The 17,555-nt window shown below is 41.8% G+C and overlaps 1 protein-coding gene across 3 annotated transcripts; it reads left to right on the top strand.

Moving 5' to 3' along the window:
- Positions 1-496: 496 nt before the first annotated feature.
- Positions 497-17,318, top strand: zgc:91944 (uncharacterized protein LOC436941 homolog). Of its 3 annotated transcripts, none has more exons than XR_009927237.1 (11): positions 497-713; positions 2,001-2,121; positions 3,269-3,698; positions 3,996-4,081; positions 7,187-7,297; positions 8,653-8,865; positions 9,873-10,029; positions 11,441-11,523; positions 13,520-13,615; positions 13,753-14,478; positions 15,361-15,477. XR_009927237.1 is itself a non-coding variant. In XM_062436562.1 (11 exons), the coding sequence occupies exons 2-11, from the start codon at positions 2,031-2,033 to the stop codon at positions 15,505-15,507; spliced, it is 1,533 nt and encodes a 510-aa protein (XP_062292546.1). In that variant the 5' UTR covers positions 497-713; positions 2,001-2,030; the 3' UTR covers positions 15,508-17,318. The 3 variants fall into 3 exon arrangements, 2 of the variants coding, with proteins under 2 accessions (XP_062292546.1, XP_062292547.1); XM_062436562.1 differs by having other exon boundaries at positions 13,753-13,871; positions 15,361-17,318; XM_062436563.1 differs by having other exon boundaries at positions 498-713; positions 2,001-2,115; positions 13,753-13,871; positions 15,361-17,318.
- The last annotated feature ends 237 nt before the right edge of the window (positions 17,319-17,555 follow it).

The raw sequence follows: 17,555 nt of genomic DNA, 5'->3' as shown, positions 1-17,555 counted from the left end.
AATAGCCTATAAATCCTTAGCAGTGTGTACAGGATTAAGAAAGTTATTAGGACAAAACTGCATTTTGACATATTGTCTTTATTTGAACTGTAATTCAGTATTAATTTCATATAATAAGGCTGCTTGCTCAATCAAAGCTTGCAGATGAGAAAACCATCTTATATCTGCAGATGGACCCACATCTGTGTTGGGTGGTGCTGCGTCAAGGCAGTCAGATTTACTGCAAATGTTTCCTATAGCTACAGCCAAATTAAAAGAATAAATGTAACTCTTGAAAATGGAATAGTGCTAATGAATAGTCTATTTGTTTTATATGTGTTGAATAAGCATTGTTTTTTGTTTTTTATTATTTCCAAATCATGTCATTAAAATATAGCCTTTTCTATCATGTTGGCACCGTGTGATGGCCAAAAATGTCTTCATAACCGGAAGTCAGGAATATCATTCCCGCTGCCTTGACAGTGGTGTCGGTGAGGGGTCATAAATTGAGACAGACTCCTCACATTTGCATACAGTGTTTCCCCACTGCATAGCTGAAAGACAACATGACCCCACACTGTCCCCGCTGTGCTCGTTAGTGAGCATCCAGCTCCGGACCGAGGAGTTACTTTCTGTAGCGGGATTTTGACGGACACCCACTTTCTTTACGGTGTTTTACGGTCCCCCTCCTCTCCGTCCAGCCGGCTGCAGCTGTCTCTCCACGGCTACGGGAGGTAAGAGCGAGCTGCTCCGTGGTGGGACACTCCGCTGCTAGCCCGCAGCTAACGCAGCTAGCTAGCGAGCTAACTCTCAGACGGCTGGTTGTTAGCCACATACTCGACCAAATACACTTAATGTTTAACCGCAGTCACGTATAGCCGTAAATGCTTTGCATACAGCGGCCAGTTTGAAATGCTGTCACTGTAGCATCCAATGTGCAAGTTTTAGATAAGTTATTAGCCAACACGAGATAGTTAGCATCAACATAGCAAAAGCCAATGGTAGAACTTCCTGTGCCCTTCATAATAAACAGACCTTTTTTTAGTAACAGAAAGCCATTTGTCTCAATTTTATTTATTAGTAACAATTAATATCAAAACATGATGACTGAATTTATATAACAATATTCTACAATGTTGACAATTAATTGGGATATGGAAAAATGTAAAAGCTTGCTGCCTTTCTCTGTTCTCTAACATGTTTGGATGTACAGTGTTAAAGATACAGGACTAGTGTGCAAGATTTAGAGGGGTCCATTGTCAAAAATAACATTAATAAATGTTTAATCACCTGGAAATAAGAATTGTTTATATCTACATATGGAGCAAGTCCTTTTCCACACAGCCCACTGTGTTGGATGTTTCTACAGTAAGTCATATATAGCCTTCCTAAGTTTTGCAGCCACCACAGGTTTCCCTACATGCTTGGAAGAGGAGGGGTGGTGTATTTAATTGGTTTCTATCTGCAACCCTATTGCTATATGTTACTAAGCCTTACACACTGGTCCTTTAACTTAGGGAACTGTAATATGCTCTCTGAGGGTGTCCTTCACACTAACCGCCAAACATCACAGTATATGTTCAGTACTCTCTCATCCAGGTGAATGGGAATGTGTGTCCAAAATGTTGACTGGTACTATACTCATTTTGTGTTTTAAGCAAAGGCTCCTGAGAATATTATATGAGGGAGAGAGTTCTTCTAATGTAAGTTTTTCTGGTCAACTTTTTAAAAAAAAATTAAAAAAAACAACCTTCTTAAGATTTCCCATGTAGCTGCCACAAACGCGCTTTTATTCTGAATGTGAGCGCCGTTTCCGTGCTGGTGCCACAGTCTAACTTGACACGTCATGGCAGCGAACAGCTATCCAGGCTGGTGCTCAGGGGAGCCGACCGGAGTTGACTGTGATAGCTTAGCCAAGATAGCCTGCTAGCGAAGTCATCTGGTGTTGTAGGTTTGCCAGCATGCTGATAGAAGCAGCTTAAACCGCAACTCACTGCAGCAGGTCTCCTGTCTCTGTTTAGAGGTCCAGCCGAGCCGAGCTCCGCTGAGCCATGCGACAGTGGTGCGTCCCCGCTGCGACCCCACGCACTGAACCACTCCCGGGGTGCCTGTCCGTGTCGCCCCCTCCATCATCAGGTAAGGGTACGGGACACACTTTTACTTTTTTTTTCTTTCTTAAAAAAAAAAAAATCAAAGCCAGCTTACTACTTTAGTTTGTGTTGCACAGACAGAACTCCAAATGTAATAAAAGTAGCTGATAGTTACCCCTGATAGGTGCCAAAATATGACCTGTGAACACACAAAAGGTGAAACCAAGATTTTTTGTTAACTTTGTCTTGCTTATTATCAAGTATACATCTTGGATCTGAAGCATCTTCTAAATGTAATTATCATTTTGGTAAATTTGGCATACATCCCATAAAAAGATAAACTTTTTAAAGGTAGTTGAATCTGTTTTTGTAGCTCAAAACTCTCAAAACTCTCAATTTTATTGGACATATGGGTGTAAAAACATGAAATCACATTATACTGAATTAAAATCTGGCATCAACACATTAATCAAATCTATTAAGTTATGTTGTCCCATGTGTGCACCTTTTCAAACTAGCAAGGTCACAGAACACGTATGTATGGCCATGACTAGGCTGACCGGACCCGAAGTTAGCTTCTGTGTACCAAGGTGATCTTACTTTTAATTCCACCCTGGACAAATGGAGCAAGGTTAGCCCCAAGAGTCTGTGCCAAGTGTTTGAAAGGGTGCCAAAATTTCCGAATGACCCAAGGGTTCTTCAGAGGAGAGGATGCAGTCTGTTTCTGTCCCAAGTTCAGTTTCATTAACCCCCAGTTTTTTATTATAATAATGCAATAAAAACGTTTGTCACATTGCATTCAGTGTGTGTTCAAGATAAATACATCCTGATAAAGAAAGTATGGCGTTTGAATTCAGCCGTGCGTTTTAATCTATTAATAATCCTTTTATCATTTATGTGTGTGTGTGCAGGTTCTGAAAAAGTCAAAATGCTGTATTATCCAAATTCCAGGTCTATAAAAGGAGCTGAATAGAGATAAATATAGCAGTATATGTCTTGGTAACACTTTGTGAAGTGTTGGGGTGCTGTTTATCTGGTGGGAAATCAACCCAGCCAATCAGGACACTTTGTATATTAATAGGGCTACAGCTGGTTCATATTCACTTATAAAACTGGTTGTATAATTCATTTTAATCGTCTTTCAAAAGGCCAGTCTCGAGTAAATTTGACTGAACTTACACCTCCCATCATGTGTGCAGATGCCAGAATGGAGTGCTACGAGGTGGAGCCGCGCTACACCATCGAACAGATCGACCTCCTGCAGCGCCTGCGCCTATCAGGTATGACCAAACCTCAGATCATCCACGCCCTGGAGTCCCTGGAGAGGCTCGACCCAGACCACCGCCCGTCACACTGCGACTCTCACCCGGCCCCATCCAACAACACGCCCGCCGCAGCCGCCCCGGCCCCGTCCTCGTCCTCCTCATCTTCCTCCTCCTCGCTGTCCCTGGCCTCTGCCACCACGCAGACCTCCGGCCTGGACGGCGCCGCGCTGTCCCCCAGCAACAGCTACGAGGCGTCGCCCCCTCCCCTCTACCCTCCCAGCGTGGCCGTTCAGCGGTCGTTCAGCTACGACATGATGGGAGAAGAGGAGTGGGACCTGGAGGAGAAGGTGGAGGAGTACATGAGGTGAGCAGGACGGCGTTAGCAGAGAGCAAGAGATGAATTTTAGTGGCGTGGTGAGGACTATTTGGAAGGAAAGACTAAAAAGAATATTACAGACAAAAAGAGACTGTTATAACATCAGATAATGACGGCTACTGTCCCCGGAGCTGCAGGCTTCTTCTCCAGAATTTAGTGGAGTTAATTCAGGTCAGGTGTATGGGGAGAGCTGAAAAAAGAGAAGCTTCAGTGAATAAGGTTAGTGAGAGCAAAGGCTGGTGTTTTAACCACCGTGTAATGATGGGATTCTGTTTGCTTTTACAGGAGAGACAGCAACCTGGTGAAAGAAGAGATCAAAACGTTCCTCAACAACCGCAGGATCTCTCAGGCTATCGTAGGACAAGTCACAGGTACTCTGCACAAAGTCTGTGCGCCTCACTGAACTGCTGCAAGGATACATGGGAAATATCTCTATAACATAGTAGTTATTAGATAGGAAATTAATCAGCGCTGATTAATGGAAAGACAAACATTCAGTGATTCCAGCTTCTCAAATGTGAGGATTTGATGTTTTTCTCTTTTACATCTGTGTAACTTGAAAATCCTTCAGTTTATTTGCTCATTTTATAGATGTATAGATAAAGTAAATAATGGGCAGATTTGTGTTATATAAAATGCACAATAATTGAACATTTTGTATAATAATTGTGAGATAGAGGTTGGCGATAATTTACATTTTTCTAATTGTCAACAAACCCCCTTTTAAAAATACCCAAACTAACATGTATCAGACAATCTCTCAGCACTTTCCCTCTTCCCTTCCCGGTCTGTGGCACTAAGCCCCAAACTCACTGGTACATACTGATGTATACTTTCTTTGGGAACTTATTTAGCCATTAAAAAACAAACAGCAGGGCACTGTAGTGTTTAGCAAGTGTTACTTAAAGGAGAATAAATAGTGTATTTGTTGGGGTCTATTTCAACTGTGCATGTTGTGGTCTGGCAAATATTTATGGCTCCAAGAATAGATGATGTACGTCATCTTCATAATATATATCAGAGGTCAGCAAGTAAGTTTGGCCTCGGACCAATTTTTTTCTAAGCCATTAGATGGCAGGCCAGAGCATAATCATCATCATCATCATCATATATATATATATATGTATATGTATATATATATATATATATATGAAGCAGCAAAAAGTTAAGATAACTCAACAATAAATCATTTTAATTTTCCTTTGTTACACACAACACATTACCACCTGTAGTGGAGCCTAACTTATTCTAATAATTGTTTGACATACTTTTACTCTCAAAATGATTCCTTGGTATCATTGACCTCAAGTCATATGTCACGATCAAGCGGATTCTGCTTTTTGCACCAATGTCAATGTTTTTCTTAAAGGGTTGAGCAGAAGTGTGTGGGGGTGTGGGCGTGTTTATTTGTGCTGTTGAACGTAACCCTTGCGAAACAATCAGAAAATAACGTTGTATTGATCTGGTTTACCGGCTTTCTCGGTGTCAGCGCTCCCTCTCTTCACTCACTCTCAAGCTTGCTCGACCACAGCTGCTAACAGAACAGCGTCAGCTCCCTGTCCTGCCATGCCAGCGTTGATCTGGCTCTGTGACTACACCTCTGCAGCCGGTTCTGTAGCTTTTATACAGAAGAGCGAGGTGGAGTAAAGGCGCAGCATTCCCACCTAAAATGGCCCACAGTCAATGAACACAGCATGTTGGCTATTTTAACATGAGGCGCTGTCTACCTTTTTTTTCTTCATACTACATGTAGCATGGCTATTTCAGCAAGGCGCAGTCCACTACCTGTGGCCCGTTGTTTTAAAAAAACAAAAAAAACCCAGTTTATCAGAATAATCTGGTGGGCCAGTTTTGGCGCATGTGTTGCAAACTAAATGCTTGCTGCAAAATTAATGCTTACATTTGTTTCAATTAAACATTTTCCAACCAAAATTGACAAAGAATAATGTTTAATGTTGTTAAAGCAGGAAAGTCCGTAAATCAGTGTGCATTATTGATCTAAAAATGATGAATGTGGGTGATTGATACAGTATCAGATGTCCACAGCTGCTTTATACTGTATGAAAAACGTCTTCAGTCCTTCTGAAAGCAGCAGGACTGATATGTTGATAAATCTGCAGCCTCTGAGAAGTGCAGTGCCGTTATGCCTGACCGTCCAGCTTCATAAAACACCTTAAAACGACACCAGGCTGCTACAGTATAACCACACACAGCTCTACACACACCAGACTGGTTGGTTATAACTTGATTTTCTGTTTTTTATGAAGGAGAAGTCCGGAAGTCAGGCTTTGTTTTTATCCTTTGTACATACTGCTGTGTAAACACTGATTTGTAACATTACTAAACTTGCCCAATCTGTAAGTGAGACACATTAGTATTATTACTCAAATAGCATCGGTCCAATATAATCATATAAATAGCTTCACCAAATGTATTTCTGTATTTTTATTTATAAAGTTATTATAGTGACATGAATTAATGATGAAAAAATGACTTGCTGTCATTAGCAGCAGATTTGTGGTGATGTGCGTTCATGTCGCTACACTCTGAACTTTCCAGAACTTTCCATTTGCTGAACTGTCGTTACCATGTTGAACTGTGATTGGCACAACTAACAACAGAGCTATGAGAGCAGTGATGTGATTGGCTGGGAGAGTATTTACTGATCACCACATCTGCTAATCTATACTCGCCTTCGCTCAGCCCTTTTGCACATTACGCTGCTGCACGTGCATGAACATAAATAGCAGGTGTGCATGGAGACACCCAAACAGTGTGTGCGCCTAAGACTTCCCACGCTGTACTTGGCATTTATTATTCAAATTTCAACTGAAGGTGCAAAATATTAAACTGAGGTGCGGTGCAACGCATACTTTTGCACCCTTGTAGAATTGGGCTTGGCCACTGAGGAGGGAAGTTGACATACATTTACTGTAAAATAAAGCAACATTTCTTTCTATCAATAAAGAATCCATCGTCTGAATTTCTCTGTTACTGACATGTAACCTATATAACCTATATTTTAGGCTAAAATACCACTACCATTCTACCATTTGGTTACCATGGTAATGATTTACGTCTGACTATTAACCACACCTCTATTCTCTGTTTCAGAAGCAACGCAAAGGCTACAAATAATTAATGCTGATGTTTTTTATGTATAGCCTTTGATGGACATTTTAAAAAGGGTTACTTAGTATGATAATAGATTGAGAATAATGCAGTAGGCAAGTGCTGTACTCACAAGTAGCAGCATGTTCACATCAGTAAACTTTTTTTCTCCCCCTCTGGAAACACATCGCACCAGTGCTTAATGAAAGTATTGATATTAGAACGGCTTCATTAGCTTAACAGGAGTATTTCAGAGCTGGCTCACAGCCGATTGTGATTCTACAGACCCTACTGGCGCACCACGAGAGAAATCAATGTCTTTTTATTGTGTTAAGACAACGTGCCTCTACCCCTCTCTCACACAGGCATCAGCCAGAGTTACATATCCCAGTGGTTGCTGCAACAAGGCCTGGAGATGAGCGACTCTAAGCGCAGAGCTTTCTACCGCTGGTACCTGCTGGAGAGGAATAACCCAGGTGAGGGGTCGACCGTCACAGACCGGAGGACGAGATGATAGATCGTCTCGGGGATGATGGATGTCGGGCACAGGAAGACTAATTATGAGATTGAGTGCAGATCAAGGTCCTAAAGTTGAATGTTAATGATAGTCGATTATATCAGTGGTTATCAAAGTGTTTCATGTCCAGAACCTCTAAACGGACACAAATTAGACCATGGACCCCCATCTGATAAGAGTTTATCTCAGAGTCTTGCAGGGTCTGATAAGGTTTTTGCTTTTAGATGCTTTATTACAGAAAGTTAATGAAAGTGCATGTTTTTCTGGGGACCCCATGAAGGATCCCTGGGGTTCTCCAGACACTACTTTGTGACCTGCCGGGTTAGATAATGTCGGAAGGGAGGATTGTGTTAAGATTTTGTCTTTTTATTTGAATGTGAGTTGCTGCTTGCTAACCCTCCCCCTTCCATCTACCTTACTCTTTACCCGACCCTCTTCCTCATTGTCCTGCATGGTAAACCCCCCCCCCCCCGACACACACACATACCTCACTAACTCCATCCTGGGGCAGCGAGGTCACGGAAGGACACGAGACAAATCTATAATTTCAGAGCAAAGACAAATGATGAAGGTAGCCCTGTCACAGGAGATGCTAATCAATACCGTTAAGGCTTCTGGTTTGGAAATGAAACAGTAGTGGGTGAATGTGGTTTGTCTGTTCAGGGTAAAGTAACAGCTTGGGTTGGCATTGACCTCTCCATGTCCTAGGATACAGGGATGGGGCTATGTTTTTTTGTTTGTTTGTTAATGACGACAGCATACGTACGGCTAAAGATGCTCAAGCTTTGATTGGTTCATGTCAGCATGCAATACATCATGTCAAAAAGCCACATTTTTACATGAACACCTCTACGATATGAACACCTGCTGGCCCCCCTTCATCTTTAATCTTTCTATTGTTTTGAATTGTTTTATTTCTACTCCCCACACCCACCCAAGCTTTGCCGTAGCTCCTCTGTAGTTCTCAGCCCTGATGCTGGAGGTACTCTGGTGCTGGTTTTCATTCCTACATGGCTAACAAACTAACAAAAACTACTTCTCTCTGCAATTAGTTCCAATCCAAAGCGGCCACAATGCTTCGCTTCTGATTTTAAGGCTTCTATTGACCTGCCAATATCCAGTCTCAAAAGAAGTAATATCAGTCATATTAACTTCTAATTGGCAGATGTTTATTTTTTAAAAGAAGACTAACAGGAGTGTCCATAATCCAATACTGAAACTCTCACTCTCCAATTAATGTTTCCCCAAACTGGTGTCTCTAATCTCAATCTACGGCCTCGGCCTGCCTGACCACTGGTTTTGTCCCGACTGAAGGGCTGAGGTGGAGTGAAAGCCAGCACAGCGTGAGCCCCATGCCCAGGGCCAGGGGAGGGGACAGAGACGGCACGCTAGCAGGGGCAAGCGGCAGCCTCCCCAACCCCAACACCAACCTCAACCCCAACCCAGTGTGGAGCAGGCAGAGAGAGCTGCTGATGCACTTGCTGCCGTGGTACACTGCTGCCGCCTCAGCCGCCCAGGCCCAGCCAGGTAACCACGCCCTCCCCCTGCCACAAACCCCCCTCGGCCTCAGCGGCTCTCCACTGGAGACGCCTGCAGTGCCCCTCACCCCATAGACTCGCCGCTGTCTGGGGAAGCGTTTCGTCTTTGTCAAACCGCTTTTCTTTCCTCAACAGAGATCTATTAGAATATTATAACCCTAATGCTAAAAAATGAAACCGCTGCATACAATTCAAATCCTCTTGACCTGACCAGCAAGCTGTTGCACTATCTGCGTGTTGGAAAAGAAGTGTAGCCAAGGAGTTAACTCTACATTGTAAGCCAAGTAAGATACTACGTAGAATTAAAAGGAAACTTTCTGTATTTTTCAACTTGGGACGCCCATCTTTTTGTGTCTAAGTGACTAATGGGACAACAATTTTTTGAAAGTGGACTATTGTTATTATTGAGCGAGAGTGCTTCAGCCAGCAGCTGCTAAACGCGCTGCAATGTGATCCAACTGATTTCAACAATAAATCTACTCTTGCGAGATTTTAGAACAAGACTTTCTTAGACACCATAACAAACAGGTTGGATCAAGCAGAAGGTAAAGAAAAATGTTTTATTTCTCTAATATTGTCCTTTCAATAAAGTTATCCGACACTTAGAATATCTATCTGAGCCTGTCATGTCATTGATTAAAAACAAACACTTATAGTGGACAAAATTGACAAGGCACTAATGCCATGTTGGATTAGCGACTGTTGGCTGAAGTGCTCTCACTCAATACTGGACCAGATTCACAGACTTTTGTTAATGTTATATTACAGGAAAGTACAACACAGGATTGTGGTAACCAAAAAATACTGAATGTATCACGTAGGTAGTTCACATGAGATAGTGTACATTACCTTCTTAGTTTCTGTCAGTTTCTGTCTTTCTCATAATACTTGAGTGACACTTGAACTTCCGATCAGGAGGTGCAACAGGCAGCTGGAGTCTTCTCCGTTTGTGTAACTTCTCCACAGTTTAATTGTTGCGTGTGCTCTTTTCGTCAGGTGCCACCTTATCGATGCGTTCTTTGGTGAAGGAGGAACCAGATTGGAGGACGGGGATCATGGCTGGCGACAGGGCCGGGATGGTTGGCGGGCCTCTTAGGCTGCGTAGAGGAAGCAGGTTCACCTGGAGGAAGGAGTGCCAATCAATCATGGAGAGGTGAGCAAGTCTTCAAGGACGAATTAGATATTAGAGAGAGTGTTGACCAGGCGTCAAACAGATTACAGCTGTCGGAGTGTTGCTGTCTGGTAGAAAATCTCCACCTTGACACACCTCTAGAAGCCTCTTCTCTCCTCGTCAACTCTGAGACACGCTGAAGTGATTGAAACGTCCTCTGACAGCGGCTCTGCAGGTCATGAGCTGGAGTGGGAGGGGCGAGGACGGGAGGAGGCATGATTAGTTGAACGGAAAAGACCCTCTGTGCTAGATAGGTCTTAAGTTACATAAAAGGAGACAAGTATGAGCTTCATTCTTGTTGAGTAGGAATGATGGGACTTGAATTTGAAGAGGTAACAAATACTTCTCAAGAACTCAAGGTTTGACTTCCTTTTATTCAAGCGTCATCAATTAAAAGTCAAGTGAAGAAGATTCGATGGTTTGAATACAGTTTATTCTCATGATATGAATGCAGCATCGCTTGAGGTAAAAGTGGATTTTAATAGCCTTCCCGGGGTGAATGTCCTTTACCGGCTCACCGTCGCCACATCCGGCTTTCTTCTCTTTGCATTACCATTCAGTTTATTAAGCAGTTTTTGTTATATTAGGGGTATTGTGTCTCTGCTTCTCTGTAACACATTTGTCCCAGACGGTCTTCTCAGAAAGATGCCGAGAAAGAGGAGTAGGCATCCCTCTACAGTCGGGACCCACTGAGCGCGCAATTGATTTCTCTATTACATGGTTGCTGTAAGTATAGGGTGCAGTCAGGGCACTCACAGTAATAAGACCACACAGGCCCTCAGACAACACTCACCAGCAGTGGCCCCGGATTACGCAATACTACCGCAGTGCTGATCCTTATGAGCTAGTTTAGACCCAAGGACGATACAGTAGAGGTTAAGATGATGTGTGAGTTTGTGTGTGTGTGTGAGTGAGAGAGACAGAGTGGACAGGATAGGGCAAACCGGAGGGTGAGAGGATGAGAGGGCTGGAAGAAATTGATCCTTGCGTATTTGTAATGCGAGATAATGATTCTTTTTCAGCCTCGGAGGGATATAAAAAAGCGAGACATTCGTAAGGAAAATTGGGGAGAAAAATGGTTGATCTCTACCTGCACATGTTTTCTCCCCCTTTTAACTCGAGTCTTTTCTCTGCCTAGGAAGAGAATTAAGCTTTAATTGCCGAGATTAATCCACTTAATGCATCCATTAATCTGTTCCTTTACTGCGAGGAACCGTCAAGATGCTCTTTAACTGTATAAATATTTTCCCAGAGACTAAAAGTTGATGATGTGTAAAATGAGGGCACAACCGGCGCTGCTCAAACTGCTGCCATCCTCCTAAAGAATACGGAGCAATATAATTTAACTGTTTTCAAATACCGTGGGTGTGTTTTTTTTTTCAATCTCTCGCAGTTTCTTCATGGAGAACCAATACCCAGATGAGGCAAAGCGGGAGGAGATTGCCAACACCTGCAACTCAGTCATCCAGAAACCAGGTAGTTGTTGCTGTTAAAACGTCCTTCTTTAACATTAAAATGGCATTCTACTAATTGTTCAAAATTAGTTCAGGGAGAAATACTTTGATCAAATGAGAGTTTATTTTTAACGTTTTTGATAGATAATAATATAATAATTATCAAGATAATAATACAAAACATTTGCTATTACCAGCATATAAAGTGAATATTTCACTGCGTTTCTTTACTGTAGGGCCACAACTGACAATTATTTTCATGGATTAATCTGCTGATTATTTTCTTATTTAATTGTTAAGTCTATCAAATGTCAGATGATTGTAAAAACAGTTTACCATCATGTACAATACAGGGAAGCTTAAAGAGGGCGGATTCTGCACAGGTCTTTATTTTTATTTTGGTTTCAACTAGAATATCTTTGCACGATACAGGTCAAAATGTATATATAATACCAATCATAAATGTGGACACACTTTATCATTCAAGTGAATAGTACGTGAATGTCCAAACTTTTGAATGGTACTGAATCACGATCTCGACCTTCGAAATCAAAGGAGGAATCAAGGATGTAGCCACGCCCCCAAAGTCACATCCCGCAGGCGAGTCAAGAGGGGGAAAAAACACAGTAGTGCTGAAATGCAGCGAGTCATTACCTCCTCTAACCTGAACCTGCAGCCGGTAAAAACACACCATGGCAACCGCTGATAGAGGACACACATCAACCAAACTCGAACTGGTTGTCGGTCCGGTGGGGGGTGCGATTGGTCTAATAAGCAGCAACACAAAGCTATCAGGACGCTGTGCTCTCACACGCGCTGCATTGATAGTCACACTAACACACGCGCGCATATTCTCTCTAGTGTGCGCTCTTGCTCGCTGCAGATTCTGGGAGATTGTATATAATTTGCGGGGCGTCAGGGAGCCGCTATCAATATGCGGGAGAGTTGGGATGTCTGCACTAAAGCAATAACTAGCGCTATAGGGGTATTTGTAGCACCAGATATGCTACTGTTAGGATACAGTTAGGACTCTGTTAGGACAGTTAACACTTAATTGTTCAGGGATGGCTATGGACATTAGACTGTTTTAATTTAGTTTTTGTTTTATTGTGAACTTGAATATCCTCTAATATGAAGAGTGCACACTGCAGTTACAAAAGGGTCACTACACGATTCTTATGTTTACAGTAAGTTTCCAATTGACTGCTGAAACAAGTAATTGTTACATTATATTAATAATACATTATTTAACAGTAAGGCCTGTAGGGCCTTAGTGTGGTACATTTCAAACAACTGATGGAGATTATATCACTCATGATTAGTCTTAAAATGGCATAGACATCTGTTCTAAAAGGACCCAAAAAAAGGGGATTGAGAATCGAATCGTGACCTTAAAATCGAAATAAAACCGAATCGAGGATTTGGAGAATCGTGACACCCCTAGTACTGAATCTTAGACTGGCTCTTCATGCAACCCCTCAGGTCAGCCTCTGTCTGAAACAGGCCATTTTATCAGCTCTAATATGGAAATAGTGTTGCTATTGACAGTCCTAATATTTAGTGTGATCACATTGAACACACACACACAGTATACCTAAATGTGTTTGTGTCATACACAGAAGCCTCATAAAGTAATGGTTCACCATTCAGTAGTAGATACTGCAATTAGAGAACATAAAAAACATAAGAATTACTGATGAACTGTTTTTTTTCTTTTTAAATTGCATTAATTTAAAAAAAATGTGAGCACTACTTAGGAACTCATGATTCATAATTCTAGTAGAGTGACTAGTGTATGTGCTTCTGCATACCCTGTTTTGATTTGATCTGAATTTATATTTTTATCCTAAAGCAACTGTGTGTAGAATCTGAATTGTCCAGTGTTTGTACCTTTGTGGCAGGCAGCAGTAAAATATGTGTAAATCATAATCCAAAATTCCTAACAGAGGTCCATGTCAAATGAAATCAGTTTTATTGGCTTAATGAGAAATACAAGGTTCTGTTGATTCACCACTCAGGTTGTAAGCTGTCTGAGTTTGAGCGTGTGACAGCGTTGAAGGTGTACAACTGGTTTGCCAACCGTCGGAAGGAGATGAAGAGAAGAGCAAATATAGGTGAGAACACGATATTGAACTTTCATATCTGTAATAATAGAAATAACAGGAGGAGGCTTTTGTCTCTGTGAACATTTTACAGTGCATGCACATTTATATCTCTCTAACACCTCCGCTTTCCTATCTGACACTACCAGAAGCTGCCATTTTGGAAAGCCATGGTATTGAGGTGCCAAGTCCAAGCTGCCACTCAAATGGTGAGGAGGGAGAGATGCAAGAGTTTGCCGATCAGGTGAATCATCGATTCTCAGAGCAAGTAAGTCAGCACAGAGCGCCTGCTGAGGGAGAATAATTAACAGACTGCTATTAATAATACTCATGATGGTTGTAGTTAAAAAATATATCCTAATTCAGCTTATATACTTTTAGATGTCACTGGTATCAGACAAATGACTGTACAGTGTCTAGAATTGAAACAGAAATTAGATTTTTGTTGATTTGTCACAGCAGGAAAGACACAGGTAAAATAATGATGGCCCAGCTCCATGTAGCTGTGCCAGTCAGAGAGCATGAACAGTACTGGCTAAATGGAACGCAGCCATGATGAATTTAATTAGACTTGTGTTTAGTAGGTGGGAATGTCTGCCATGGGAAAGCTCTGTTAGCAGCAACACTGAAAACTGTTTGCCAATGATGTTTCTGGCATCGTAGCCTCTTTACACCATGTTACATTTTAGCCAAGTCAGAGGTAGGTGGTTGTCAGAGCTGGGGTACATTTTAGAGAAATTGCAGGGATGGTCAATGGTTGGTCACAGCAGATCGAGAGGACATAAAAAAGAGCAGAACTGGCCATAAATTCCTCGAGTGGACTACAAAGACTGATAGGAGACCTCTGAGACCTAAGAATCCAAGCTGCTTTATAGGTAAGAGGAGGCAACTGTATCCACCTTGTTACTATTCCCATGATCCCTTGTGTGAAATAATGGGTGTGACTATTACTTCATTCCCTCACTGAAACTGTCAGAAATGCTACAGATGTTTTTGATTTTCTTTTTGAGGAATGCATCGTGTGTGAACTAGAGCCCAACTGATACATCGGTCAGCTGACTTTATTGGCCGATACTGGCCTGTCCCAGATGTATCGCTATCCTGACAAAGTGGCCATGTATAGCATACAGTTGCATATATAGCTACTTTATTGATTCTAATGCGACCAACAACATACAGCAATAAACAAGGCTCATCAGTACTTTCACAGCAATAAAGTTGGATGTGTTTTGTTAAAGCAGGTGGAACAAAAACCTGTGATCTCAAAGCAGACATAGAACCTTGCTGCTTATTCCCTTATCAGACTGACACAGTTGACACAGGGGTCTATCTGTACAGGCCAATCTGCATCAGCCGACCCTTTTTATGACCTGGAATGAATGGACCCGGGTTGCTGTTCAGCAATCTGATTGGTTGTGAGGCATGCTAGTGAGACATAAATGCTTACCGCAAATGAAGGTAGCTCCACATCTGCTTCACAACCTTTTTGATCGGTAGTTCATAAGGTGGTTGCATAAGGAATATACAGTAAATCCTAATAAATGTAAGAATGCCTACAGCAGTTCCACAATGTTGACTGTACAAACAACGTCCGCTTTTATTGACAGTTAGTGCAGATGCTGGTTCAGTGAAAGGAAGAACTGGAAGTAGCCCAAAATTCACGCAAGGTAGCATGGAACTAGGAATAAGGTGGATACCAAAAAGGGGCATGTAATGTATATCCAGAGTTTTGTTCACACATCGATGCTTTTCCACAGGAAGAGTCATCTACTCAGAGGATTGTAGACCAACAAGACCCCTCCGCACTGGCTGCTTCCGAGGTCGCAGCCCTGCCGAGCCCCACCCCGCAGGTCCTAGAACAGAAAGAGGAGGATCCAAAAACGGAGACTGTGGATGAAGAGTGACCAAAGCCAGTGGAGTTTGGATCGTCATGTTTGAATCAGATGAAATAGGAAAAACAATAAGTGTCTTTCACACCCATATAGGGCCTAAGACACCCATAAATCAAAGGGAGAAAGGGTGCTGAAGCTCACTGAGGTGCCTCTGATGGTAAGGAGGCAACTGTATTTATCGGAAGTTATCCTGCTTATATTAACGGCAATATACAGTATATATATGAATATATATAAATATATAGTGCATTCCAAGATGGTATTAAAAAGCCTAAATTCCTTAGAGGGAGAATTATGTAAAGGATACCTCGCTCATTTTAAGCTAAGCCTTCTTTTCTTCGCTACATGCCTTCTTTTAGCTTTTTCAGAGTGGTCGTTTGACGGACCTTGGTGACATGAATGTGCTGAGCCTGCAGGTCAGGTGTGTTTTGGGTGATAAGAGTTTGGTGTGGGGATATAGTGCGGTATCAAGGATCTAGTTTGTGGTGACGCGAGTGCCCTCTGCTTGCTTGAATGTCTTTGACCCCATCCGGTTCGTAAGACTCTAACCTCAATCAGTCGATTGATCAAATCAGTCGATCAATCAACGAGTGCTGTTGCTATTAAATCCGTGAAGCCCTGAGGGACAACTGGAATCTCAGGTAATCCCAAAAATGGTGGATAAAGACGGTGAAGAATTTCTATATATTTTTTTTTGTTGCTTTATCTTCAAATGACTTTCTTCATCTTAACTGTGTTTAACCAAAACAGGACGTGTTATTTATACCTTTTTATATTAGCAGAACAAGCCTAGGACAATATATCATAGTTATCTTTGTCATTCGTCTTCTTTGTTAAACTGAATGCTGCTGTTTGGTCATTTTTGTAGTCCACACTCATTTCAAAGTCTGTCTCAAACCTGAACTCAGCCTGTGAAGCTAGACTAGCGAATAAGTCTACTCAGAGTTTTTTTTTCTTCTTTTATTAACGTTTGAAAGAACGCTAAAACAAAATGTGACGGAAAAATCATACTGCGTCGGCCTACACGCTACAAGCACCTTCTCTCGTATTGAAATAAGCTAAAGCTTTAGCTCATGTAAGTTTGTACGACTGCAAAGCTGCACTTCAAAGTGGATCTCACTCTAATTGAAAGAGGGGAGCGTACCTGCGTTCGGGCCTAGACATGTACATAACCCAGAAAATATACACATCTATGGGTGCTTTTCTTCAAATTAAACTAGCAGTATATAAAAACTGTTATTTGTCAAACTTGAACTATGAATAGCTGACTTAAACTCTATTACTTAGTTCCCTATATTCACAGGCCCAAGGCCTTGGGAGTTACTCCCTAAATGTTCATGAAATGAACAAAGACGCTTGTTCTCAAATGGCCCGCAACAGGGCGCTACCATGTTACCTCCTAATGCCAAAGCTATGCCAAGGTAGAGATGAGCTACAGATTAAACTGTGCTTATGGGACAGGACATGACTCAGTCACAACACTATAGATATACAGTATGTATAGATGTTTATTTGCTCAGTACAACACTAGCCAACTCTAGCTTACCTCAGAATAACTCTGTGTCATCAACGTGTCACAAGCTAACTGTCATAAAAACTGACAGCAGCTGTGGTTGTGACTGTTAATGATGCGGACAGTGTTATGTAGCATTTATGACAGTGGGGTTTGCCCTGTGTTGTTAATGTATACTCACCTCAGACAGTTCTCTCGTCCGGCTTTGGACAGGAACCCCAAAGCTGCACGCGGTTCTGATTATTATGCTCCTCCCTATCTGCTTTTATCTGACAACGAGAAAAGAATAACAATAAAATTGTTAACAATGGCTGTGGTATGTCTCCATTTATTGTGTGTTCAAGATTTTGAGATAGGAACACTTGGCTAGTATCAAGATGAAACTTGCACAAGTACATTCCTGAGATGAGTCGACTTAAATTTGAAAAAGGTTAGTGCTTTGTCCTGTTACCAAATGCTATTAAGAATTACTGAATTATTCAGTTATTTCTTTATTTCTGAACGATGAATCAGCACCTATTTAATATTATACTAAATAACCTTGTTA

This window comes from Scomber scombrus, chromosome 16 (genome assembly GCF_963691925.1).
Source record: "Scomber scombrus chromosome 16, fScoSco1.1, whole genome shotgun sequence".
In the NCBI taxonomy this organism is placed as follows: Eukaryota; Metazoa; Chordata; class Actinopteri; order Scombriformes; family Scombridae; genus Scomber; species Scomber scombrus.
Note: the sequence above shows the minus strand (reverse complement) of the source record. Positions and strands in the feature narration are given on the sequence as shown.